The sequence below is a fragment of the Podarcis tiliguerta genome (genome assembly GCF_965153285.1).
Source record: "Podarcis tiliguerta genome assembly, chromosome: 14".
NCBI lineage: Eukaryota > Metazoa > Chordata > Lepidosauria > Squamata > Lacertidae > Podarcis > Podarcis tiliguerta.
This window is the reverse complement of record NC_139547.1, coordinates 40,104,762-40,132,761: the sequence shown is the minus strand read 5'-3', so window position 1 is coordinate 40,132,761 and position 28,000 is coordinate 40,104,762. Positions and strand designations below refer to the sequence as shown.

Sequence of the window (28,000 nt, the reverse complement as noted above, 5' to 3'; positions counted from 1 at the left end):
CTTTAAAGATTTTAAAAAAAGTTTTATTGTGCAATATGCTTAAGGGGAAAAAAAAGCAAAACGGGTGAAAAGGAAAAGTACAAAAATATATTTTATAATATTGCATTCCACTCAAAATAAAAAAGTGAACTGAAAATTAATATAATAAATAAATATAAAATATATCAAATTACAAAAGCGATCCTGGCACTTGTAAATAGAAGGCCTAATGACAGTTGAAACATTTACATTTTAGTTGACTTTAAAATAAAAAAATAAAATAAAAAGTGTACTTAGGGTATCTGAACAAAGTAACAATTGATCTGTACTTTTTATGTTAAAACTTGCTTCTATTCACAGAATTTTTACTTCTGAATTAACATCACAGCACACAACGAACAAGCTCTAGCAAAAAAAAAAATTAGCACTGGCATATCTAATAAACGGTAGTGTATTTCTAATCTACAAGGCAACATCTGCAAATCTTAAAATTCATTTAGCTTGTCAAGTCTTATGCTATTCCCCCCCTCCTCTTAAAAAACATTCAAGTCATGCAAAAGCTTTATGAGCCAAAAGTAAGCTCTAAGAACTACTTAGAAATCTAATAAATTAGAAGTGTTTGCATTGCACTGCGTAAATTAACCAAAAGGAACCTTTTAACAGGTAGCCTGCAAGAGACAAGGCTGTGCTTGGAGGACTGCTGAGCAGTTGGCTATGCCACCACCACATCCTTTTGAATCAAAATGGTTGCCTCTCCAACAAGATCAGTTTAAAATACTGCATGATATAGAAGAGCATTAGAAGATACAGCTAATGAATAGGTTTACACCCATCCCCATATGAATAAATAGGTGTGTGTATGTAAAGTCACCCCCCCCCAATTGTTAATTTAACCCTTTTTCAATTTATGTTGAATAATATTTTGAGCCAGAACTGTAGTGCCAGATCTGAAGCGCTGAATATTTAACATAATATTAATACCAATTCAATATCATATAATCAAGTTTAATAGTTCTTTGTGCACTGAATCAGCTATAGCACAATTATCTAATGCCAGTTGGCAGATTAGATCTATACATTTCTCAACATGACTGCATTTGATTCGGCATATCATAGTCACACCAAGATCTAAATAATTCATCTCGTGTCTAAAACAGCAAGTACAAATAACTTACATAAATATGTCCCTTTTTCAGACATGGCTTTGGTAATGTAAGAATTTCACTTTCTGGGAATCCAGCTGGATTTAAGGCCAAAGCCAAGTTGCAAAATTCACTCATTATTCTTACAAATATTTCTTATTCCTCAGTAACAGCAAGAGCAGAATTTCTTGGAGGATTAGCCCTCAGAAACCAAAAGGAGTTTGCTACAATCCTGTCCCCCAAATGGGAGGAAAGAGTATCCTTATCTTCATAAAAAAAAATCCAAAACCTTTCATTTAGAGAAAAATATATATACAAAAGACAAACGTGTAGTAGCAAAAGAAGCCTCCTAAATAACTGTTGTTACTATATTTTATATACACTTTTGTCCTCTTCGTATTTAGGGAGGGAAACTGGCAATTCAAAGCTTTGATTTGGTGAGATGGGGGTGCTGACTGCACATTCAAATTTGCCTACTACAAAAATCAAATTTACCATGGCAGGTGAAAGCAGCAACCTGTATTTATGCTGCAAAGCTAACAGTGCCAGCCACCAGAAATGCTTGACACTTCTTGCTGCAATGAAAGGCCAAAATTTGCCTCACTGACTTTCAGTGGGGCCAGAGTGGCTTAGACTTGAGGCAAGGCTATGCATGGTTAAAAGCATGGCAGCTGCCAAAGACAATCAACACAGCTGAAGCTGAATGTTTAATTAAATATACAGAACGATATAGACAACTGTTAATGCAGAATGTACAAACTGCCATTTTGAGTTCATTTGCTGCACTATAAAGAGTGCAGCACAGGTTCAAGTTTGCAAAAAATGTTCTCCTAAGAATCACCACATACATATTTTCCTGAGGATGCGCAATGTAGATTACAGTTTTGAGTATAAGTTAATGGATACATGAGGGGGTTGAAACATGCAGGATAAACGCTTCTTCAAGTTTGTTGTGCTGTCCAGTTCCCTTTTCATTCTGGCGACTATCTCTGAGAAATCTCAAATCCTTGCTGATTCAAAGCATCATGTGTGACAGCAGGAAGACCGGAACCAGTGGAGAACATTTACAGACAGATCAGCCGCTTAGCCAAGAGAATGCTGCCTTCTTAAGTTGTCACAACATTTGGCTTCTTTCTTTGGGTTTTTCCGGCATATACTCCTAAAAGCAAAGGGGAAAGAACATTTTTTAACTGAAGTGCTACTTATTTAAAATGCCTACTGCGTGTTATAAGCAAGCAGTAATAATGCCGACGCAGATGAACTATCCCTTTATAAATCTGCATTTCAAAACTGTAATTGTATAAACACCTTCAAAAAGTTATGTGAAAACTAACCACGCTGTGCATAAATGCATGGCAAAAAATAGTTATCAACACTGAAGAGCCATTTTTCAGTTTCTTCTGTTGTCAGTTGTCTGTAGCAGCTGCTTCAGTGCTCAATAATTGAACTTCAAGGAAGCAGGACAGGTCCACACCAAGAAGGCCTTATCAGATGGCATGGGCAATGGCCTTCTATATCCATAGTACAGTCGTACCTTGGAAGTCGATTGGAATCCATTCTGGAAGTCTGTTCCACTTCCAAAACTTTTGAAAACCAAATTGAGGCTTTTGATCCTGCAGCCAATCAGAAGCCGCGGAAGCCCCATTGGACCTTTGGGTTCCAAAAGAACGTTCGTAAACTGGAACAATCACTTCCAGGTTTGTGGCGTTCAGGTGCCACTACGTCCAAGTTGCAGGGTGTTCGTTCGGGATCCAAGGTATGACTGTATAGGAAATCCACGCCTTCACATTAAGTGCAGAAAACACACCTGATAAGAGCCATAAAAAGTATCTAAAATCCAGAAATATTCCTTTGTGTAAATTCTAACTGCAGAGTCTTGAAATAGCAGAAAGCTCAGGCAACAGCAGATGGATCAAAACATTTAAAGCGCACACTGAGTAAAAAGAGAGCATGATTTTGTGATCTGTGTAAAATTCTTCAAAATCCCCGTGACCTTCTTTGAAGGAAGTGTCACACATGCTACGTCCTGGAAAACAAAATTCACTAAGAAAAATTGACTTTTGCTTCACTTGGAACACCAGCATTCTTATGCTTGGCAGGGATGAGTTTGCCCCATCCTTCAGTTTGGAAGAAGAGACTAGAGTTGGTCTCTCCCAGGGGAGGGGTTATTTGCTCACATGGGCTTGGATGCTCAATCAGGCAGCGTGAACTGGATGACTGGCTGCTTGTATGGTTGTTTGGGCCTTGATTCAGCTATTTTGGTCTTTGGTGCACGCAGTCCTCCCCCCCCCCCCCCGCCCCAAGATTTAATCCTCACAACAATCCTGTGAGGCAGGTTCAGCTCTGAGAGGCAGTGACTGGCCCAAGATTACCCAGTGAATTTCAAGTCCAGGTGGGGGCTTGAAATTATCCTAATTTACCCACAAGTTTAGATCATTTGTGCACGTTAAGCCTATAGGTCTAATTTTCAGAAACAGTGCTTGAAGATGATGATCAGCTCTCAACAACGGAAGTGGAAAAGAAATGCACGTAAGAAATAAAATAATTATTATTGCACGATTAAAAGATCTCAAAACAAACGATGGAGAACTACGTGCAATGCTCAAAGTGTAGGAAATGACAGTAGCATAGGGCGCGATTCAGTGATCTTGAGCTTTTCTACCACTAAAGAATGCTTTCCATATCTATCTGTTTACCACAGAACCAGCATTGGACAAAGCACTAAATCAGTGGCATTCCTCAAGTGTTAAATTCAAATGCTCAGAGGGCACAACGCCAGCCCATGTCCTTTGCTACGTCTTTCCCATCCAAGGAGGCAAGAGCCTCAGGACGGGGGAGAGGAAGGAGTGGGTGGCACAGGTGACAACAGGTGGGCCTCTCCTGTTATTGGCAGAGTCCTCGTCCATTTCTGGGCCCGATACACCATTATTCAAATGCACAGCTGCTTCCTATAGCGTTTGGGAACTGTGACAAGCTGATTTGATTTACCACCGGTCTTTGTATTCCTGCCTCCATTGGTGCTTATTGTTCCTTACGGAAGAGCTAACCTGAGAACCTTCAACTAAGGGAGGATATAAATAGCTGAAATAAGTAAAATTCGTGTTTTAAGAGGATGAATACCTGAAGCAAGGTATTCACGGCACGACTGTGAAAACAGAATAAGCCAGCCGCAATGGAAAAAGCGGGAGGATTCTTTCTGCATTATTTTACCCTCTTTTTTTGCAGATAAAAATTGACCTCTTTAAACTCTTCAGTCTACAGGACCTCAAAAACAATAGGCATGCACAGCATCATTAGTAGAATATATGGTAAAACAATACTTTTTACTTACCATATTATATATATACACTCACACACATACACATATATATTTATAAATATACATGTGTATATTTATAGAACAATATATATTTACATATGGAGCAATCATGCACAATAATATAAGTGAGGAGTGTATGTGTGTTTCAGCCAGGAAGTTTATTTATTTTAAAGCACAATAGTATTCAGGCACCCCAAGAGTATTAATTGCAGGTTATCTATGCAAAACAGGAATACATACCATTAAAAAAATTAGGAATGCTCTGTATCTGAAGCTTTTCCAAGTGTGATTATGCTGGAGTGTGCAAGTGGACTAAAATGAATCTATTGTATTCATGCAGTTGGGTGATCACAACTATGCTTTGCATTAATTTCAGTCAGGGTTAGTATAGCAGAGCTAGAGCATAGCTGGTGCAGCAACTGCAGAAATGTATGCTACTTAAGCCTCTTTATATGAACAACTTACTCTTTTCTTTGTTAAATAAGATCCAAGCACACTTTTTTTTTTTTTTACACACCTGAAAGGGCCTTGTTAGACACTCTGCTCTCTGAGGGCTTCTTTCTATTTTGCTCAGCCCCCTTCACTGAGGTCTTAGGGGTTCTGATTGAATATAAAAGGAGTTAATAAGTCACTTGCATCCAAGCTAAAATGCTGTTTCGAAAAACAACAACAATAATCAAAAATCGTTCTTTGCCAGAGTATTCCACAACAATACAATAAACTACACGGCATTCTGCAAATGTTCCTGTTGTGGAATTCCCATTAATTAGGAACAACACAATAGCATCAATGTTATTAAAAAAATAAAATAACCCCAAACAGTTGATTCACGTGTTTATGGTTTGGCAACACATGAATAACTCTCATGCTCACAGACTCCCACATCACACTCCATTTTAATTTGTTTAATTCACAAGATTGATTACAGTAAAACCTAAAAGACGTTTATGAAAAGAATAAGACCATAAAGTTAAAAAAAACCCTTAAAGCAATTATTTTTAAACTTTCAAAAATTAATTAAAACAAATGATGAGCTAAAAACCAGGTTAATACACATGTCAACACTCTACATGACTGGATTAGTAAGTTAATAATTGAGTTCTACACTTCTGTGCTGTTTTAATTAGGCAGTCCTACTTTAATGGAAGCTGGTTTGGAGGGGAAGCGACAGTAGTAAAGGTAAAGGGACCCCTGACCATTAGGTCCAGTCGTGACTGACTCTGGGGTTGTGGCGCTCATCTCGCTTTATTGGCCGAGGGAGCCGGCGTACATCTTCTGGGTCATGTGGCCAGCATGACTAAGCCGCTTCTGGTGAACCAGAGCAGCACACGGAAATGCCGTTTACCTTCCCGCTGGAGCGGTACCTATTTATCTACTTGCACTTTGACGTGCTTTCGAACTGCTAGGTTGGCAGGAGCAGGGACCGAGCAACGGGAGCTCACCCCGTCGCGGGGATTCAAACCGCCAACCTTCTGATCGGCAAGTCCTAGGCTCTGTGGTTTAACCCACAGCGCCACCCGCATCCCACAGCGCCACCCGCGTTCTACACTTCTGTTTTGTTTTAATTAGGCAGTCCTACTTTAATGGAAGCTGGTTTGGAGGGGAAGCGACAGTAGTAGCTCAGAGCTAAAGAACATGTTTTGTGTGCAGCAGGTTCCAGGTTCAATCACTGGCATCTGAAGATTCCCATTGGTAACCCCTGGAAAGTGGCTCCTTATCAGTGTAGACAAAATGGAGCTTGACAGAACAATAGTCCAGCAAATTATAGTCTGTGTGATCCTTCTAATCCAGGACTACAAACTATAGGATGATCCTAGCCTGCAATCCAGCTCTGTAAGAGCTGGTTTTGTGGTTTGGATATAAAGTGCAGTTTCTAGCTGAAGTGCAAGTAGCTGACTAAAAATAAAGCATGAAAGAGAAGGGAGGGGAGGAGGGAACATGCAAGCACGAGGCTTTGCTCATGTCAGTGCCAAACCATGGTTTTTAAAAATCATTTTTACTCATTTTTAAAAGTGCCCACATGATCTTTATAAACAAAACCTTTTTTAATCAAAGGAAGAAAAATGTAACTGAACCAAGATTACATTGCAGGGAGCTGTAAGATTGCAAATCGGAGACAAGATGAACCCACATGGCTAGATATTACAATGAAAGCTGGAAGTTCAGGTGCCTTATTAGCACTACATCTTTGCACTGGTGCTAACGGTTTTTCATAGACCTCAAAAGATATCAGAATAAAGTTCTGATGTCCCCAAAGAAGTCTGATCCCACCTTTTATTAAACCAATTTGGTATTAGGGCTAAGCTTTCAAACTGCAAATACAGCCATACCTTGGAAGTCGAACGGAATCCGTTCCAGAACGATTTCCAAAACGTTCAGAAACCAAAACGTGGCTTCTGATTGGCTGCAGGAAGCTCCTGCAGCCAATTGGAAGCTGCGGAAACCCCATCAGGCATTCGGGTTCCAAAGAACGTTCGCAAACCAGAACACTCACTTCTAGGTTTGCGGCGTTCGGGAACCAAAACGTCCGAGTACCAAGGCATTTGGGATCCAAGGTACGACTGTACAACTTGTTCAGGAAGAAGTGTTCTGCTTATTACTCTAATTCCAGCTAGTCCAATAAAATACCATATTTTTCGCTCTATAAGCCGCACCAGACCACAAGATGCACCTAGTTTTCGGAGGAGGAAAACAGGAAAAAAAATATTCTGAATCTCAAAAGCCAGAACAGCAAGAGGAATCGCTGCGCAGTGAAAGCAGCAATCCCTCTTGCTGTTCTGGCTTCTGGGATAGCTGCGCAGCCTGCATTCGCTCCATAAGACAAACACACATTTCCCCTTACTTTTTAGGAGGGAAAAAGTGAGTCTTATAGAGCAAAAAATAAGGTAGGCACCATCTAACCCATTTGGGGAGTTTATCCATTTTTCTTTCAGGCAATTGTAAGCAACACTCCTCAGAGTTGACTTTAGCCTGGATCCTTCCCCCGCAATATGTACCACGTACACCATTATTATTATTATTATTATTATTATTATTATTATTATTATTATTATTATTATTTTAAAATACTCTTTCATCCTCGAAAAATATCACATCACACATGGCTTTTGGAAACCCAAGTCATCTCCTCTAGACACACACTGAGCTATAGCCATACGATGGTTAGGTACTGTTTGAGAAACAAGTGCAAAAGTGCAGAAAACAATTCTTTATTGTTGCTTTTTAAATGTTAAGTCTTTTCGGGGTGTTTCACGGAAAGTGACTCGTAAATGCAATAAACAAACAAATAAAAAGCATTTCAGCTACAGAAAGTAAGTGTGCTCTTACCCTTGTCTGTAAAGGAGTCTTTGAACAGGAGCATTTTGACCCTGGTTTGGCTGAAGAACTCTGTAAAGGAAGAGTTATCATTACAATCTTACAATCAGACAAACTATATTCCTAGAGAGCAGCAAAAGTCATAGGGACAAAAATAAAGTAACCATTATATACTGCACAGGAGAAAAGATTTAAAAAAATACTATTTTTACAAACCTGTTTTCTGGCGTCTTTTGTTTCAAAATTGTTTTTTTATTTGGCATTCCCATTTCAGAAGGCCTACAGAAAAATAAAACACACAGATATATGCAAAAGAGCTACTGGGATGGTGGGGGGAAATCAAGTAAATATTTGGTTTTATTTCCCACAGCTACCTAAACAGAGAAAGTCAGAAATGAGAATGCTCTACCAAAGAAGAGGGAAGCCTACAGCCTGCAAGCCTATGAGGCCTCTTCATTTGGTTCTACAGCCACTGTCCCACTTGTGTGGGGCAAGGAAGGATGGGGCTTGGGTGAAAGGGGCTTTGCAGTCCCTGCCCATTGCTAGAGTGCCTGCAAAGCCTCTTGCACAGCACTTTCCAAGAGCCTGACTTCCCAAGTGCTGATTGCCAGGTGTTTGTGAAGCGCTATGCTTTGAAAGGTGTTCCTCCCTCACCTGTCAAAATCGGCCTATGCAGGTGGGGAATTAAATATCTGGCCCACGGGCCAAGAAGGTTCCCAATCCCTTTTCTACAAGGGAGTACAGTGGTACCTCGGGTTACATACGCTTCAGGTTACATACGCTTCAGGTTACAGACTCTGCTAACCCAGAAATAGTACCTCGGGTTAAGAACTTTGCTTCAGGATGAGAACAGAAATCGTGCTCTGGCGGCGTGGCAGCAGCAGGAGGCCCCATTAGCTAAAGTGGTGCTTCAGGTTAAGAACAGTTTCAGGTTAAGAACGGACCTCCGGAACGAATTAAGTACTTAACCCGAGAAACCACTGTACAGTAATACCGAACACTGAACAGGAAGTTGCTCCAAGCATTTAGTGTACGTAGCAATGATCCATGGTCTTGCTGGGATCAAGACACAATGCTGGTAACAACCTTAATCATAGTGAAGACTAACCAGGGTTGGGACTTATAACCATGATTTAAACCCTGTTTTGAGTGGGTTTCTCAAGAGATACACTAATTAGTCTGAGCCATGGTTAATTTTGGTGCTGAACTGAATCCACCTTAGACTAAGGGGGGAAATTGTGCCAGGGAGGAAAAATGTGTTCCAAGGATCACAGGGAAATGGCCGAGAATGGTTAGCAGAGAACAAACATTCTCCAAATGCAGCCCAATCACCTCGGAAGAAGAAAGCATATCCAATATGCTCACAGATGTTTTGCTACCAATTCTGTAGATAACTTGCATGTGCTTTGCTTCCTGATAGTCTCTTCCTCATTCTATTTCCTAACGTAGTGATCCAGAAGCCAGACAGTCTGGCTTCAATCCCTCTGCAGTAACTGACATCTAACCATGCTGCAGGGCAGAATGTATGGAAAGGGCAAAGGAAAGCAGGCAAAGGGCAAGAGGAGGGGTGCAAGATAGGAGAAAGATAAGGGCCTACTCTATAGAGATGTGCAAATAATTGCAGCAACCCACTTGCTTAGTAGACCAGAATAAACTGGGGGAAAGCTGGAGGGGTGTGCAACTCGGCTACAACAACAATAATCTAGATTCTTATTTATATGAACTATTTGGGAGATATCAGACCCACTAAAGTAAATGGATGTAAGTACAGTCATACCTTGGTTCTCGAACGGAATCCGTTCTGGAAGTCCATTCGACGTTTGAAAACCAAGGCACAGCTTCCAATTGGCTGCAGGAGCTTCCTGCACTCAATCGAAAGCTGCATCGGATGTTCAACTTCCAAAGAACGTTTGCAAACCGGAACACTTACTTTTGGGTTTGTGGCGTTCAGGATCCAAAACGTACCCGTACCAAGGCGTTCTAGTACCAAGGTACAACTGTACCTTGGATCAATTTCAATGCGTCTACTCTGAGCAGAACTTAGCTGGATACACCCCGAAGAAAGGATCTAGCAAATGTTCTAGCTATTTTATATGGAAGAGCATCCTGAATTAAGGTAATCCGTCAACAAGAGTTCCGATTCCTAAGTTTATGCCGATCATGATACATCACTAAAGAAGTATTAGGCAGGAAAATGTTAGAACAGAAACTTAACTTGTTTCCTTCCTTTTCACAAGAATCACAGACGACTTAACATGCAACAGGCTATTCTGCCCACACATCTAGCCATGCACATCTAAATACACCAGTATATGCTTCCTTTACCGTTTCCCCACATACTTCATATATTTCTTCCTGTCCAGAGACTTCTGTGTAGCTGTAGAAAGTGTTGCTCTCTCTCTTGAGCCCTTTGCTTTATCCTAAGCAGGACAATTTTAGATATTAGTATTACTACTAATAAAACCTAGATTCAGACCATAGCATAATCGGTACACATAATGTTCTAAAAGCTGTAGTACACATAATGGGACTTTATCCTGCATAAAGACACTTAAGATGGTGCTTGAGGTTTCCCCCCAGTCCCACACATTTTTATCAATTGAATCTCCAAAGAAATCCAGTTCTTACATTCAAATATTACCGTACGTTTTTATGCTAGCTTAATGTTCCCAGAGGATTTCAGGGGTCCGAACTGAATTTAAGACGGGTTCTGCCCTACATGGGATATAATCATTTATCTGTTGCTGGGAGACTTGGCTGTCCTTACAGGTTTCTCTCTCTAAATGCTTTTTGGATTTCTGCAAACTTGGGTTTTGGGTTTTCCTCAGGGATGTAGATACTGCCCCCTTGTTTATTAGTGGCCCATTTCCCCTACAGCCTTGTTAGCAATGACCAGCTTAGCTTTGCTATTGGAGAGAATTGTTTCCCTATGTGTTTTTATTTACTTATCGCTTTTATTTGTTAAATTTCTATACTGCCCTTCATCTGAGGATCACCAGGCGGTTTACAATATAAAATCTCAAAAATATATAACGTAGCAACAAACAAAAACAATACCCCCCAACACAGTTTAAAAGGCCATAAACTGTTTAATCAGCCAAAGGCAGTGTGAAGGGGTGGAAGCCTAGATGAGGAATGTTTGTGGCAGCCTAGAGAACAGTGGAAATATTACCGCCACACGCAGGACCGTGAGATTATTTCTCATCTAGGCTTCCACCCCTTCACACTGCCGGTGGGGGCACACCTGATGGAATGATCCTCCCTAAATAAAATAAGTAAGTACCGTATTTTTCGCTCTATAAGACGCACCAGACCACAAAACGCACCTAGTTTTTGGAGGAGGAAAACAAGAAAAAAAATATTCTGAATCTCAGAAGCCAGAACAGCAAGAGGGATCGCTGCGCAGTGAAAGCAGAAATCCCTCTTGCTGTTCTGGCTTCTGGGATAGCTGCGCAGCCTGCATTCGCTCCATAAGACAAACACACATTTCCCCTTACTTTTTAGGAGGGAAAAAGTGAGTCTTATAGAGCAAAAAATACAGTAAATAAAGGCTCTGCACTGAAAACTAGACCATGAGGACCAATGGTTCTCCTAAGCTTTCCAGCAATGGGAGAGCTGAGAGGTAGAGCTTGCCCCTTCTGTTCTGCTTTAACGTCAGGCCTCGTCTCCCTCAACTCTCCTGAGTGGAAGAGATAGGAAGTGCCTGAGTGGAAGAGATAGGAAGCAAGGCTCATTTCATCAACTTTGCTGGAGCTGCAGCTCCATCGGGCACCTCCTGTCCCTGAATTATACCAGCTAGTTGATAAAGAAACACATCTGCTTAGAAATTGGTGCCGAGTTTTGATTTTCCTCTTCCCTCCTGTTCCCCTTTTCCTCATGTGTTGTGCTTTTTTAGACTGTAATTTTTTAAAGACTGTATTTATTATTTTTTATCATTATCATTATTTAGACTATAAGCATAAATAAAGGCTGTCTTGTTTTGGTTACATGTAAGCCTTTCTGGCTGAAGAGCAGGGTAAAAAAATAAAAAATTGGTTGAATAGTGTTTTATCAGATGTGTTGTTATTTGATGTTTTGCCTGAGCTCCCTGGAAGAAGGGGGAAATAAAAAAGTATTTCTCATGCACACAACTGTTGACCAACAATTTTCACCTGAAAGCAACCAGTAATATGAGCAATTCAGGGTCACGAGAGGGGAAAAAATGTATTAGTGCAAAAACTAGTTAAACATATTCTTAAATTAAGCAGTGCTGCAACACACCAGTTGCCGGAGCATTTTTTCTTTGCGAACCTCTCGATCATGACTCAGGATACTCATTCTCTCAGACACTTCCATTTTGAAGAAGATATCATGAATGTCATACAAAGCAGCTCGCAACTGTGGGAGAGAAGAAACACCTATGAAATGCAATGGCAATGAAAGCCAGGGTGGTGTAACAGAGTTATACTGTGAGCTGGGAGACCAGGCTTTGAATTCCCACCCAGCCATGACACTCACTGGATAATCCTGGGCTAGTCACTGTCTCTCAACCTACCTCACAGGGTTGTTGTGAAAATAAAATGGGGAGGGGAGAACCATCTGAGCTTGGGGGGTATATAAAATGTAATAAATAACTAAATCATAAAATAAAAGGCAAGTAAATATTTTAAAGTGTGCCATTTAGTTATTTCTGCGGAACAACTAGATCCCATACAGACAGGATCTCAAATAATAATAATAATAATAATAATAATAATAATAATAATTCATTATTTATACCCCGCCCATCTGGCTGGGCTTCCCCAGCCACTCTGGGCGGCTTCCAAAAGAATATTAAAATACTGTGATACATCAAACATTAAAAGCTTCCCTAAATGACTCAGGGTGTGTAGCATCTGGAGAAACTGAGACTAAGCACTGATACTAAGCTGAGCACAAGATGGAGAGGCAATCTCGTGCCTCTCTTGAGAAGCCATTCAGGGATAGAATATACAGAAGGGATGAGATAATTTGCCCAAAGGAAGAATTCTCTAAGTGTCAAAATATCTGTATCACTACATCAGAGGTTTAATTTAGACATCTTCTCAAATCATGGTTGAAAGATGCTCAACTACGGTTTGGCATTATGTCAGAGTTCACAAACCATTGTTTGCAGTAAGTCAATAAAGCAAATATAGTGAAACATGGTTTGAAGTGGTTTTTGCAAACCATGGTTTGCACTAGTCATGGTTTGTGGAGACATCTGAACCGACAAACTACATTTATGATCCAACACCTCTGGGGGCCACAGGAATGCCAAGCAGCTCCAAACCACGGATTGGCTCTTGCATGTTTAGAAGCTCAAACCACTGTTGGAGTTCTAAACTGTGTCTTGGCATGATGCATATGGAAGGGGGAAAAGGGAGAGGAGGCATTAATGCAGGAAACAGAAGGAAAACCCTCAAAATGCACAAAATTGATTCATTAGGCCCAACAGGTTGTAAACACTTTGAAAAAGAGAACAGTGTTTTCTTTTATAATGCCCTAATGAAGAGTCTAATTGAAATTGAAACCCATTAGGCCCAATAAACCTCTTTTTCTTTTCTTTTTTTGCACCAAGAGGCTTCAACTTCTACAGCCCCATGACGTATGCTGACCCAATGTAGAAGTCAACATTCAAATTCAATGTCTGACAGAGAAAAAGTAGTTACATGCAGTTTGCATTCCTTCTACCTGCCTGAAAGGACACTTGGTTCTTATGGGTATCTGCCCTGGGACTGCAGAATCAAAGGGGAAGGACAATCTGGTATCAGCCAAAGGAAGAAAAGCCACCAATAGATAATGAAGTAAGGACACCAGCAAGGACAGGTGAGCAGGGCCAAACTGCTTCTAGCTCATCAGCAAGTTCTGGCCTTGAAGACCTGATCTTCCCCCACCCAGTTTCCTTGTGTCTCATCACTTTTTCCTTGTAAACCTGATGGGCAGGGCCTGTCTTCTTGTTCTTCCAGAAAAGGATGTGATCTGCCTTGGAAGACTATCTGAAAAGCAGGCCAAACATACAGCAAAATAATATAAATTGCACTAGCATAAACTCATAAAGGTGTGCATTTCAGAATATACATCACCTGAGCTGCCACTCTCTCCTGCAGGTTAGCATCTTGAGCTGAAACACTTCCTCTCTTTAACGGAGCTTCTGACTGGAAGTTTCTAATGAATTCCATTGTGTCCTAAGAAAAACCCACACATGTCTGGCTCAACAATGGGGGGAAAATTCATTTCCTATTGAATTAAAGAGCAAATCACCAGCAGATTGGGGGGGGGGAGAGATTACAGGGCTACGAGATGTAGGAGAAGATCTATTGCATCAGCTGAAATTACTCTACCCCAGGCTTAAAAGATGGAGGACCTTATGGCTCTCCAGATATTGTTGGCAGTACAACTACTATCATTTTTTATCACTGGTCACACTGGCCGAGGCTGTTCAAGAACATCTGAGAGGTCACAGGTTCCCCATCCCTGGTTTATTGAAATTGTTCTGTTCAAGGCCTCCTGATCTTGTGCACACAGCTCTATATTCTGCAGCTTTTCTTTTTTTAACCTATACTAAATACATGGTCATACTATCGAAATCTGCCAGTAACCCTCCAGCAGTTCAAGTGCACTTCACAAGTAAAACTACGATTTGTTTAAAAAGCTGCTTTGATTGCCAGAGACTCTCGTTCTGGTGTTGTGTCATTGGGGGGGGGGCAGCGGTTGAAAAACCTGCAGCCTTCCAGAAGTGGGGATTAAGACTCACAGAAGACTGGTGGGTAGTGTGTGTGTTGGTTGAGAACTGGAGAAGGAGCTGGGGGAGGAGAAAAGACAGGAGGGATTGACGTGCGGGGTGGGGGATATAAAGAACAGCTGGGCAAAACAGAAGAGGGAAGCAGCAGCGGCTCGAGTTTCAGAAAGGAATCTCTAATTTGTAAAATGGCTGTTGCAGATAAAAAGAAAACCACATGCACAGTGTTGATTACACATAAGGGCGGACTGCAGATGGCTCCTTACTTTCACAGTTTGCCTAAGCTGCTTCAGCTTCTCTGTTTGCAAGAGCCTGCGAGTTAGAAATCCTTTTGCCAGAGCAGAGATCTTGTTCAATTTTCTTTTCATCTCAGGGCTGTATACCTTAAAGAGAAAGAGTAAGATGGTACCATGTAATCAGGAGTTGATATGCTCCTGCCTGCCACACACACATTTATGAATGGCAAAGAAGAAGAGAAGGTATTCTCCCTCTTGCGTAGCATCCAGGTTGAGCCAGCGGTCATCCAACAAGGCTGAATGTTGGATGATTCAGGACAGGAAATATTTCTTCACAGAGTGCATTGTTAAAGCTATGGAATTGGCTACAAGATGTAGTGAAGGCCACCAACTTGATTGGTATTAGATTAAATTGATGGAGGGCAAGGCCATCAATGGCTGCTGGAAGTGAAAGCTCTGTTTTGTCTCCACTACTCAGGTGTCTCCAAATACCAGTTGCTTGGGAATGTGACTAGGGAGAGAGAATTTGTGCTTGTCCTGCTTGCAGCTTCCAGTAAGTATCTGACTGGCCACTGTGAACAGAACGTGGGACTAGACTGGCCTTCGTTCTGAGCCAGCATGACTCCTAAGTTCATTTTACATTTATCTGTTTTTGTAATTTGCACATTTATGAACATCGAAAGTGACTTAAGCCATGTACAATAACGTAAAATTTCAAGTGAACTCAGTGAACTAAAAGCAATGAAACTATTTCTACAATTGTACGCTTACTATTCCATAAAATGGCATCGCCTTTAACAAAATTAGCAGAGTGGAGTTCAAACACTGTCCAAGATTTATCACATTCTGTTGCTCTCTTTGCCAAATGTGGAGTCAAAAGGCTGGACTGAACTAACCTTTATTCAGAATAGAGCTACTGAAAATAATAGATATAAATCAATCATGACCATTAACTTCAATGAGTCTACTCTGAGTAGGACTAACACTGGCTACAACCCACGGAGTCTGTATTTACATTTAATAGAAATGGCATATTGAAAGGGGTGGAGGAGGAGGAAGCAATTAACACTGAATTTAAAAAATACAGAGAATATTAGCAAAATTCAAATAAAAGAGCTTTATCATCAAAGCTTTACTATGTACTCCTGTAAATAATGAGTTCCCCACCTGAGACCATCTCATTTTACTCCTGTTAATGGACCTGGTTGTTAAAACTGATTTTCCACTTGCTGGTGGTTCCCAAAGGTAGAATGGAGATTCAGCAGTCGAACTAGGCATAGTGGTATTGGCAAAACCTGCATTTAAAAAGTTTAAATCATGATTAAGCAAATGAATATCCAGAAGAAATGCCCATGTTTTTCATACTCATTCATTTTTGGGGTGGGGTGGGGGGAAGCAGGGGAGAGAAGGAAAGAATTACTTTTTGCTCCTAAAATCTCCATGTAGCCAGCACATAAAATTCCATTAAAAATTAAGGCTGATCTAAAGAGCAAGTTCTTCATGGATTATTTAAAATCAGGTTGCATATGAAAATCAATACGCTTTCCATTTTTACCAGCACTCTCTGAGCTTGTGCTGTGGATGGTTTCCCCTCGAGTCAGCACAGATTCCAACAAGCGAGTGTCACTGATCCTTCTCCACTCCAAATCCTTCCCACTGCCAATAGCAATTTGGGGAATGTCCGTTTCAGCAATTGCATTATTCTCCCCTTTAAGTCTCCATTCCTGTTCTTCTATCTCCTGAAGGATGGAAAAAAATGGACGGTGTTACAACAACAAAAAATGGAAATGCCTCTATTAAAACCTTCACAAACAATACCCCAAATGGCCACCAATCAGTTGGTCTGTCTACATGCAATGGTGACCGTACACTTGTGGAACCTCCTCTGCAAACTGCTTGGCTGCCTTCCTGGCAGCCTTTATGTAGACCCCAAAGTCTCTCTTAAAAAATCAACTATCAGGGGGCCGCATGTGAAAGTGAGCACAGACGAAGTACAAAAGCAGGCACAGCCAGAAATGCAAATCTTCAAGGCTGCCATCTGAAAGACTTTTCCATCGGCTATTCTATTCTATTTGCAGTTTTAAAATATAACATTCATTGTTATCAGGATCAATGAGTGGGATTAAAAATGGACAGGGGGCCCTGTAGGTCCCAGAGTTAATTCCCCCCACAAAATGGGCAAATTTGGAAGGAGCCTACAAATAGCTTTTTGGCATCACAATAAGGGATCCATGGTATGACAGAAAAAAGGATGGCTACTAGCCGTGTTCAAACTACAGGGTCCGTTTACTTCTGAATAGCAATTAATGGGTATTCAGAGCAGAGACCGTGCTGTTGTACTCAGGTCCTGCATCTTCAATCTTAAGTGCTTCCTCACTTCTCCACTACCAAAACTTTAAGGATTCTAATAGGACCTCTTAGGGTGCACAAGAACTTGTCAAGTGCTCTATTTATTTTCATACCTAAACACACATACCCCTTCTCAGATAAGCACAGTGCGGCTTACATACATACAGTATGTAGAGAGTCTTTCATCCTGGAATCTTAACTTCAGCACCACAAGCAGACAATATCCCAGCCCATGTGAGCTTCTGCTGCTGCAAACCCAACCCAACTCGTCCCTTCCTTGTTCCTGACTGCCTGAAGTCTCTCCATTTGCTAACGCAAATGTGTTTGGCGGCAGACACACACTGAGTGTAGCGACTGTCTGCCTCCTGCTCATGGAACAATTCCCAACAGCTTTTATTGCCTTTTGGACACAACTCTGAAAGCATACATTAGTTATGCCACAGCCTCCTGGGAAGCCCTTTCCATCTCAGTATTAAAATAGCCCACCGACATGACCTGGTGTTTATTTTGCAGTGTTTTAATAATGGAGAGAGTTGCTCTACCTGGAGGCTAATGCGCATGCTTAACTTTCGTTTGGAACCAAGATGAAGATGAGTTTTTTCCCCACCCAAACTGCTCTCAGTTTAGATTTGTGGCTACTTTGGACGCAGTACCAAGAGACAGAAACACCATCAGCTTGTACAGACCAGAGTCAAAGGTCTCCACTTAAGATATTTTATCTTGGCTGCTCACCTTCTGCAGCCTTTCTTGTTCTCTTTCTTGCTCAGCTATCAATAATGAGAGTTGCTGAGCATGCTGTTCTTCAAGTCTCTTCCTCAGTTCTTCAAAGGCCAGCATTTTCTGTTTTAGAGCTTCCTCTCCTAAAAAGGGAAAACATACAGAGAGCGACTGTTAAGATTGATTGAAAAGGAAACCTGGCTTCTTGCATCACACAAAAGTGTCTTCGAAACCCTTTTTAGAACAAATTCTGACCATCCCCTCATGTGAGTTTGCCTTTTTGTACGGATCCTAGGCCTTCGTATGCTTCTATAATGAGAAATTTTATACATTAATAATGAGAAAGGTTATACGTTAACAACCTACACCAGGTTGCTTGTTCCCATCCTTTTATGGATGCTGCTTGTTTCTGCCAGTATATTGTGATTAAGAGTCATACAGCAATTAGCATTTCCCCCACATTGCTAGCCTTTTATGGGCCTAAGCCCCTTAGTACTCCTAAAATAATCAACATGGGACCCAATTCTTATTTATAGATTTTTAAATCATTGGAAAAACTGAGGTTTCAACATTTATGGCAAAAGAAAGCCCCCTTGCAATTGTTGAAGTGACTGTTAACTGGTTTCTCCTAAGGCTTTTCATTAAAAAAATAGTAATCCTGTAGGTATTAGAGATGGTCTGATTAAAGCCAGCTTTGGCTGCTCCGATTAGCTTTCAGAAAAATCCTCCCTGAAGTGTTTGTTGCTACTCAAAAGCTGCAATCCAAAACCTACTGACTTTGAAGTGAAGCCCAACTGAAACCTATGGGACTTGCTGTCACCTAACAGCTTTGGATCAAGGTGAAAAGCTTGCAAGTCTACAGACAGGCCAGGCATCAACACACTCAAACAACTGCTAGAGTTCTAGAAGGGCCCCCCTAGTGCCAACACTTTCTCTAGGCACCCTGCCACACCAAGCAGCTATGAGCTGCCATTTTAAGTTTCTCGCAATGCCCTGGAGTGCCTGACATAGCATCCCTCCAGGGCCTTGTGTAAGAATTAAAATGGCAGCTTCTCAAATGTTTGATGCTACCACCAGGGAAACTTGCAGCTTGGGGGTGGGGCTGCCGACATTGGATGGGGTCCACCAGATAGCACTTTGCTGTGGGCCCTCTAACCCTGGAACTGCTCCTAACCTACAAACCCAAGTGGGCCGATAAAAAGTACCCTCTGGACAAATCTTAGTCAAACCAACCGAGGCTTGCTGCAGAGGGCATTCTCTCACCAATGGCAGTCCTTTCTGATGTTTCGCTCTTGGCACCAGACACAGATCCATCAGAACACCTTTGATCATGCAGCCGTCGCTCTCGTGCGCTGCTCTCCGCTGTCGCAACGAAAGGCATGTTTTCCTTCTGCATGCTCTCTGCGTCCAGCTCAAGCCTACGTTTCACCTTTTCAATCCCGCTCTCTGAAGTCTGCTCATTTCCGGGAGAAAGATTTGGGGTATCCATCTGATGCCTATGCTGCGTTTGCATCAGTAAGGGAGATGGCTTTTCGACATCGTAAGATTTATTGAGTTCTGTGGGCACGCCACATTTGGCTTTCTCCAACAGGCCGATTTGCTTGTTTACGTTGACATTTGTTGTGTTTTGCGCTGTAATGGGACAACTGACCACCTGAACTTCCTGTGGACTTGGATGTGAAAGGCAAGTACCCGATGCCCTTGTTCCATCTAATACAGACTCTCCTTCTACCGTGGCACCGATCGAGAACCTTTTGTTCTCTCGTTGAGCAACGGAAACCTGGCACACTTGATTTCGTTTGCCAACCACCAATTCATCGCAGATGTCCGAAGAGCTCCTGTGAAAAGTGTGCATTTTGCCGGGGCAAGCAAGAGTAAAATCTGGAGTCAGTTTTGGCATAGGATCGGAAGCAATTTGCCGGTCACCAGCGTCTTGCGTGATCAAGTCCACAGCTCTTCCCTTTTCTTTAGGGCTTAATTCATAGGCGTTTATTGGGTTGCTAATGACAATGTGCCCCATTGAAGAAGGCCTTGGGCGTCTTCTGTGCATTTTGGGGCTCACACTTGGCTCTGGACTGGGTAGTTTTGAGTAAGAACCTGTGAAGCTTCTGAGAATGCTACTGTCCCGTTCAAAGAAAAAGGTGGTTTTGATGTCTTCATCTGAATCCGAATCCAAAACAGGAGGCGTGCCAGATCTCATTGGTATATCCACTTTAGAAAAACTGGGCGATGCTACCACACCCATGCTACTTTTGGGGACTGAGGTACTTTGCAAAGAAGTATTGGATTTAGTCATATTTGATGTGACCATACAACTTCTGCCCATCAACTTGCCCCTCTCTTTCACCGAGTCGCTCATTTTCACAGCATCATTTTCTTTGTCTGAATGGCTTTCACCACCACTTCTTTTTGAACTATTTCGCATGCTACGCCTGGTCTGTTCTCTCTGTATGTACTCTTTGGATTTTTTCAGGAGGTTCTGCAGACTCATGACGTAAGGATCTGGGCCTTCTGCATCAGGGGACACCGTCTCAACGCCTCCTTTCTTTACAGTATCACTTGAAGACGAGAGGTTTATTGGATTGGAAAATAAACCTTTGGGGGAAGATGGGTTTTCAGAGGGGCTAGAGCAAATGTCCTTTGGTTTATGAGGGATAAACTCCTCAGTTATTCCAGGAGAGTTCCCATTTGCTGCAACATGTAAGTCTGCTGGCTCAACCTCTGGTGCCGGTTCAGGTTCTGCAGGCTCACTAAGAACAACAGGACTTGGCAAATTGCTGTCTGACTGCATTACAAAGCCATTCAACACTTTGGATTCTAAATCCAAAGGAACATTCTCTGTGTCAGGCTGATCCAAATCACTTTTAATGGACGATTGCTTCATCTGTAAGGAGGGAAAAGAATGATGTAGGCTGTTCAGATGTTAAAAGTTATATAAATACATGTTACTAGAACAGGTACAAAAAATGTATGGAGCAGGCAGACAGGCCAGGATCCAAAACACATACACCCAATTCCACACACTCAAAGGGGTTTAAATGTTTTTGGAACAGTTTAACCCATTCCACTCCAAATAACAAAGCACATCAAACGGATTGTAGAACGAAAGAGAATGCCAGAAGCAGGTTTTTAAGACATTTGCGCCTGCTGATAAAAGGAAAAGAAGCTCATTGGTTACGTAGAAGACTTCTAAGCACACCTATAACAGCTCAGTGAATCTCAACAGTCAGATCAGCTGGCTTGCTCACTTAGCAAACAAAGGAATAAACAAATGAATAAATGCATTTGCATATCTAGATTCAGGTGCTAGGTGTACGCATCTAGCTTTTATCTGCTAATTTTAGAGAGCCAATATGGTGTCATGGTTAGGGTCCTGGACTAGGTAGCAATTATGCCTTTGAATACCGCTTGCTGGGAATCACAAATGAGGAGAGTACTGTCACACACAGCTCCTGCTTTTGGGATTCCCATGAGCATCTGGTTGGTAAATGTGATAACAGGATGCTGGACTGGATTGGCCTTTGACCTGATCCAGCCGGATTTATATTCTTAAGTTGCCTCTTTTGTTATAACCTGTGTTAAACCAGTCAACTTAGCCTGCTTCACACTTCGCAGTAAGGCAGATGTAAGCTCACTGTGAACATGCCAGCTCATGGAAAGGAGTTCAGATCTTTTCAGGTCAGCATGGAATGTTGACTAAGCCAAAGTTTGCTTAGCGTCATGCCCCAAACCAGGGTTGTGGTCAAGGTATCTGCTCCTTAAACACAACTGGTTTCTATAGGACAAATATTAGTTTTAGACTGTGGTTAAGGAAGAGAGACCTTAACCACAATCCTGGGTTTGGATGGTGCTAAGTCAACCTTGGCTTAGCTGCCATGCTGCACTAAGCTAAAAAGCTGAGGAGTACATTTGGCTTTGAATGACAGGCCAGCATTGTGGTAAAACCTTCATGAAGCCAATTAGTTGGCTGGAAGCTGAGGAATGAAGTTTAAAAGGCTTGTATTAACTGCAGGGTGTTTAGAAGAAGGCTAACTGATTAGTACTTTATCCTCAACACATGCTCCTACCACATCTTTCAACTCCCAAGCTAGGTAATGGTTGCCATGCACCCAATAATAAACACAGCAAGAAAATGAATAGCTCATGTTTGGTCCCTATTATTACTTAACTGAACAAGTTGAACACAGGCTCCATTTAGCAAGTGAGCTAATTCAAGGGCTATAGAGTTTTGCTACAAGCCGAAACATTCTTTTATTGTGCCTGTCAAGGACTGTGAAGATCTCATTCACAGCATCCAGCTAGTATAGCATTAGTTGCACAGCCTCTCTTGCATACAAGCCACAATAACCAGTCTTCAATATTTATAGTGTACTAACAGCACAACCTGATCATGTTTAGTTGGAAGTTAACCACATTTTCTAACCGCTACACTGATAAGCCACTTTATTTACTGTAACTTTATTTACTATAGTTACTATTACCGGGGCTATTCAATATAAAAGGAACCATGGCGATTACAGTGGTGTGGAACAGCAAACAAAATCTATCTGCTTCCAAATCAGACCACTCAGACAACTGCTGTAACTACCTTTTCAGAAAGGCTTCTCAATCTCACCTGCACATTTTCCAGAATCTCCTGAACACGATTCAGCAAGGCTCTTTTCCTGGAATTCTGGCGCCAGAGTTCTAAATCCAGCGCTTTCTGTCTGTCTTGTTGTAGCTCCTTTTTTTTCTCAAGAGTAAGCTGCAAAATGAAGTCGGAGAGAGAGGGAGGAGATAAACATGTACACATTTAGAGAAGTAGCCCCACCCCTGACATAACCAAGCAGAGCAGCGCTGACCTACTGCATATTAAAGCAAATGAAGCAATATGCCTTACCATCTAAAGAGGTTCTCCCTCTGTTTCCCTCCACCCTCACCAGTATTATCATTAGGCTAAGTACAAAATCACCTAACTGCACCACTAGTTACGTCCGCTTGCAGTGAAGTATTGCAGTGCAGTATGCAGTGAAGCGTAAACATCCTTAATTTCAATATACAAAACAATATGTTTGCTCCCAAAACAATTTAGGCAGAACGGTAACCTGCCTATTACCAACATGGTTAAGGCTTACTTGTTTCCTTTTTAATATGTATCATTATGAAGAGTTTGGAGGGACAAAAGGCATCTTACCAGTGGAGAAAGGACAGGAATGCCACTGAACTGAATAAGTGAAATATATTTGTGCGGAACAGATGGAGAGGCTTCTCTCTGCAATGGGTCGCCTTGGATCTTTGCGAGCTGCTTCTTGCAGAACTCCTCATAATCCTCCATTTTATAAGCAAACTGGGCTGCAAAGAGAAATACTGTCATTCAAAATACAGTGGTGCCCCGCAAGACGAATGCCTCGCAAGACGGAAAACCCGCTAGACGAAAGGGTTTTCCGTTTTTCAATGCGCTTCGCAGGACGAATTTCTCTATGGGCTTGCTTCGCAAGACGAAAATGTTTTGCGATTCTTGCGATTTTTTTCTGCTCCCCAACCCCTTTTTCTAAGGCACTAAGCTGCTAATAGCCTTTTAGCAGCTAATCCGCTAATCCCTTAAGCCTTTAATAGCCGCTAATAGCCACTAAACCGCTAATAGCGCTAATCCGCTAATAGGGTTGCTTCGCAAGACGAAAAAACCGCTAGACGAAGAGACTCGCGGAACGGATTCTTTTCGTCTTGCGAGGCACCACTGTAATAATCAATCATCATCATTATCAAAAGTCAGGATGCATGCGTAGATAAGTTTCAGAAAGGCAACCCAATTCCATAATACAGTTGCTCTGTAATATCCTGGGAGGCAGGTCACTGGATAGGAACCATGCCTTCCAACACTGCTACCACTCTATTCGACAACACTCCAATGGGATTAGGAAAGGAATTTTAAGTACCAAGCCAACCACTTACAGATTCTACCTTGTGCATGGTTTCATAAAGTCACTTTGTCTGCTCTACATGCATATATGCAGGTAATGTGAATGACTAACTTTCTTCAATCCATACAGGAACTAGCTTTCCCTCTAATAAAACTCTTCCTATGCCATACATTAAGTATACAAGTGACTCTCAACTTGCACCAGAGTCCTGTGTAGTCACAACACACTGGGTTCAAATGGTGGGTCCTTTTGCCAAAGTCTTTTTCCCCAGAAACCTGCCTGCTTTCTTCCCCCTCTTGGGTTCCCCCCCCCCCAAGTGTGAATAGCTGAATGTGAAATGTGTGTGAAGTTGCACACAGGCATCCGGCCACTACAATTTTTCTATCTCCCTTTCTCCAGATTGTGCCTAGGACCCCACATGTCGCCTATTTTCTTCTGCTAAATAAGTATTTTGTGATGCCCAAATCCATGTTTCTTGGATTTCCAAATGCGTCCTCATCCAAAAAAAAAAAAATTGATCACCCTAAGATAATCAGTATGCAGGAGGCATTATGCAATACGCTACACAATGTAGCTGGATTTTTCTAGTTGTGAAAATTAAGTGAAATGTGTATTTTCAGTTGACAAAGCAAGATTGTCACCCATCTGTGCAACACACTTGAAAGGCATCATACTGGAGGGGGACTACAGCTCAGCGGCAGAGTACCTCTTGCATGCAGAAGGGCCCACTGTTCAATGTCCATCATCTCTGGTTAAAGAAGGACCAGATCAGGAGAAGGCAAAGACCTCTGCTGGAGACCCACCGCTGGAGTAATCCGCACCGCATAGATGCACAAACTGTCTGACCTGGTGCAAGTCAGCTTTCTTTATCAGCATTCTTTGCCCCCTTTAACCAGCACGACTCTGCAGTGAGAGTCTCTACCAAGTCACTAGAGGATGAGAAAATTCCAATGACAGCCAACAATCTAGAACTGCAGCTGCTCCTACAGAGTGCCAAAGAACCGGAATGCTGTGAAATAATGGGTGCCTGTTATCATACGCCACGGGCTAGAGTTCTTGAATAGGAGGCCATCTCTTAGAAAGGGCAGGCAACATCCCAAGTAGAAGATTTCTGGGAGTGAGCAGGAAGAGAATTCCTATGTTACTTCAAGCAGCACACTGGTTTAATTATATCAGATTTTTAAAAACTTGAGAAGCGCACTGCAGTGCGCCCCATGTTCGCTGTCACACGGTGCCAATCTGAGCCAAGTCATTCTGATTCCCATTTTATAGAGAGAAAACTAGGGTGAACAAACAGCGAGACCGCGACTTTCCTAAGAACACCCAACGGTAGCAGCTTCACATATTCTAATTTCCACATTAATTCTGTCACATGTGATGGTCACATCTGCACGTACATCACTCTAACCATAGGTTATATGAGCAGGATTGGTCATGATGGCATTTCAATGCAAGTGTTCACACCAGGATAGCTCAGGCAATTGATGGGTCTCAACAGTGCCTTCAAAAAGGACCAGTTTAAACTATGTCTGTCAGCTCCTTGCAGTGTTTTTTTTAAGTCATCAACTGTAGTGCTTTTAACCAACTGGGCAGCTAAACATTCAATTATTACAGCATCTCAACAACAGTGAACTCTTGAAACAAACAATTTACTGAAGATAATCATTTCTCCTAATTAACACACAACTGATTTATTATGATTACTTATATTCTGCCTCTGGGGCTGTGGTTTACAGAAATAATCAAAATACACTGAAATCAGGAAAAAAAACTATATCAAAACATAAAAACTCATTAGGATCCTTCCCACTGAGCAAGCTGGTTCTATTGTTTACTATAAATAAAACACTATTGATAAAAAATATCAAGAGACGTATGGGATCTTTCCAAGTGCACTTCACAAGATACTTTCCAAAGGTACAGCTCTAATTAAGAAGCCATGAATGAGTCTGCAAATAATTAACTGGTCTAACAGGAGTGGGGAACCTTCCAAGGGCCACATGGCGATAGTGGGCGGGGCCAGAGGCAAAAGTGGGTGGAGTAATTAATGGGAAATTTACCTTTGGTGAGTTTCTATACATACTCACACACCTCTCCCTCTCTCTTCCACCCACCCTCTGGCATAATCAGAGTTCAAGGACCCATGCAGTCAGAGCAGGGCCAGTGAGCAGTGTAGCCTGCGGAGACTCCAAGAGGTGTGGAGAACTGCATTCAACACCCAGGGCTTGATGTTTCTGACTCTGCTCAAGCAGTTTTGGTACTAGCCCCATGCCCAACTCCTATTCACCATAAGGTACCAAATTGTCAAGGAAAAAACAAACCCCCACACCACGAGGGCAGGCGTGGCCAGAATATTTAGCAACAATATAAAGTGATATCAAACTCTTTGCAGAACTGAAATCAATGGATTTAAAGAACTTAAGCCCATTTCAATAGGTATGAATAACACTAGATATCACCTGAAGTCCTTGCCCAAAAGCAGGATCCTGCTACTCAATGAGAAGCCACCTTGCATCATTCTATCTTCTACAGTCTTTCCAATCAAGGCTTTAAACAAGAGTAATACTTCAGAGAACTGACTCTGAGCATGTGCTGAGTACCATTATTTTCCCATTGAATAATAGGAGTCCATCCCTCACAATTAGAATTAAAACACCTTATCTCAAACCTAGCTCTCTCACACCTTTATAAATATATTCTACCTTCTGAGGCCCCTCCCAAACCGGCACCATTGCTGGTCCACAGCTGAAAGCACAGGGATCCTTGTACGCATGCAAAGATCTGTGGACGAGGCACCAAGCCAATAATAGCATTAGAAAGAGGAAAACAATGGCATTAGAAAGAGGGAAACAGGACAAGATGTCTTGAATTCTTCCTTAAGAAACACACATACATAAACACCATTAGAAGCAAACAGATTGGGATGAGGGGGGGCATGTGCAGTGTGCACAAATCTAAAATGAATCAGTGGGGGAATCCTGTATGTAGGTACTCAACCAACCCTACATCTTGGTCTCTGAGCAGAGGAAGACTTCCCCCCGTTTCACTGAACTTTTCAGCCTGCTTCCACATATTATGTATTTACACGCACAAGCCACATCATCCCAACTCAGTCCAAGATCCACTGAATTATGGAAATGTTGATAACATTTACACCCCACAATTTCTATAAGAACTATAAAGCAACTTCTAGTAAAAACAGGAAGAAACAATCTTTCCCCCCCAAAAACACCAAAGTTAAAAACAGCAATGATAGAAAAATTACACAGAACTGTAATATTGATAAACAGCAGCAAAACTCAGAAATGAAAGTTCCCAGCAGTTCTTAATGCAAATTCTGTCCCAGTTGTCCTGTCAAGTAAATAAAGGGACCACCAACTACAACCTCCTTCTCAGGTTGCTAACTCTTGAATAGGTCCCTGCCTTTAAGAGCAGAGAACTGGCCTGCTTCAGCCATGAGAAGGTGTGGCACATACCTATTATGTGTATATCAGTTACAATTGCATTGTATATTGCAGAGTTATTATTTTTACTTTATATTCTATCTGTCTGGGTTACTTTTTAATTGCTGCTTTGGTTGATTATTGTATATTATTCTTAATAATAATCATGCATAAAGCCACCCACCAATAAACACTCCCATGCAAGAAACTACTGAAACACACAACATAAAATGTTTTAAAACGAGCAACAAACAAAAAATGCCCTTGCATAGATGCACCGACAAACTAGTTCACAGCACACAAAAAACCCATCAAATAAAAAAGGCCTGATATATACCATTTCTGGGTTTAATTCTTAAAGAGGCCATGCTTTCACAGGGGGAATTAAGCATTTAAAATACCAAAACGTTATTATCCTTATGCATTTCAAAGAGAATGCCCATTACGTGAAGCACTGTTTAAAACGAAGATTACCAGTTTTTTGTCAGGGGCAACTTTATATATGCATTTCTTATTTTATTTTATTTATAAAACAAATGAAACCTACAGAATATAAGCATAACGGCATAAAACACGTTTAACAAAGAGAACACGGGGCGTTCCTTCACCTGCTGATTTCTGCAGAACAAGATGCCGCTCAAAGCAGTACAGGCCGAGGCAGCTCGCTCGGCTCCTCTTCCCGGTCAGTTGGCAACCCTCCTGCTTTTGTGAGCGTCTCTCGGCCTCTTCCCCTTCAAGGATCCCGCTTCTCAGGGAGCGCAAGATGCGCGCCGCCTCCGCGCGCCTCCTCCAGCTAGGTGGCTCCTCGGCCGCCGCCCACAGCCGAGCGGGACGCGCTCCTCGCCCGCCACGGCCCGGCCC

General features: G+C 41.8%; 1 protein-coding gene across 14 annotated transcripts; it reads right to left on the bottom strand.

Moving 5' to 3' along the window:
• Nucleotide 1: 1 nt before the first annotated feature.
• CCP110 (centriolar coiled-coil protein 110) lies at nt 2–27,989 on the bottom strand. Of its 14 annotated transcripts, none has more exons than XR_014504906.1 (15): nt 27,748–27,989; nt 22,970–23,127; nt 22,412–22,540; nt 19,060–20,680; nt 17,812–17,939; nt 16,286–16,469; nt 15,898–16,025; nt 14,761–14,877; nt 13,839–13,940; nt 12,016–12,132; nt 8,750–10,175; nt 7,972–8,505; nt 7,768–7,827; nt 4,958–5,040; nt 2–2,280 (listed from the first exon to the last, which is right to left on the bottom strand). XR_014504906.1 is itself a non-coding variant. In XM_083413373.1 (15 exons), the coding sequence occupies exons 2-15, from the start codon at nt 23,108–23,110 to the stop codon at nt 2,228–2,230; spliced, it is 3,021 nt and encodes a 1,006-aa protein (XP_083269499.1). In that variant the 5' UTR covers nt 23,111–23,127; nt 27,748–27,989; the 3' UTR covers nt 2–2,227. The 14 variants fall into 14 exon arrangements, 11 of the variants coding, with proteins under 11 accessions (XP_083269499.1, XP_083269503.1, XP_083269501.1 ...); XR_014504907.1 differs by lacking the exon at nt 27,748–27,989 and adding an exon at nt 24,403–24,794 and having other exon boundaries at nt 7,972–8,034; nt 10,096–10,175; nt 12,016–12,457; nt 12,601–13,940; XR_014504908.1 differs by lacking the exon at nt 27,748–27,989 and adding an exon at nt 24,403–24,536.
• Between the last annotated feature and the right edge of the window lie 11 nt (nt 27,990–28,000).

Coding starts and splice junctions, on each gene's coding strand:
- CCP110 (XM_083413369.1), bottom strand. CDS start 24,442: ATGATGGACATTGAACAGTGGGCCCTTCTGCATGCAAGAG. Junction 23,128..24,402: donor GGCCCTTCTGCATGCAAGAG/GTACTCTGCCGC, acceptor TTCTCTTTGCAG/CCCAGTTTGCTTATAAAATG. Junction 16,470..17,811: donor AACAAGAAAGGCTGCAGAAG/GTGAGCAGCCAA, acceptor TCCATCCTTCAG/GAGATAGAAGAACAGGAATG.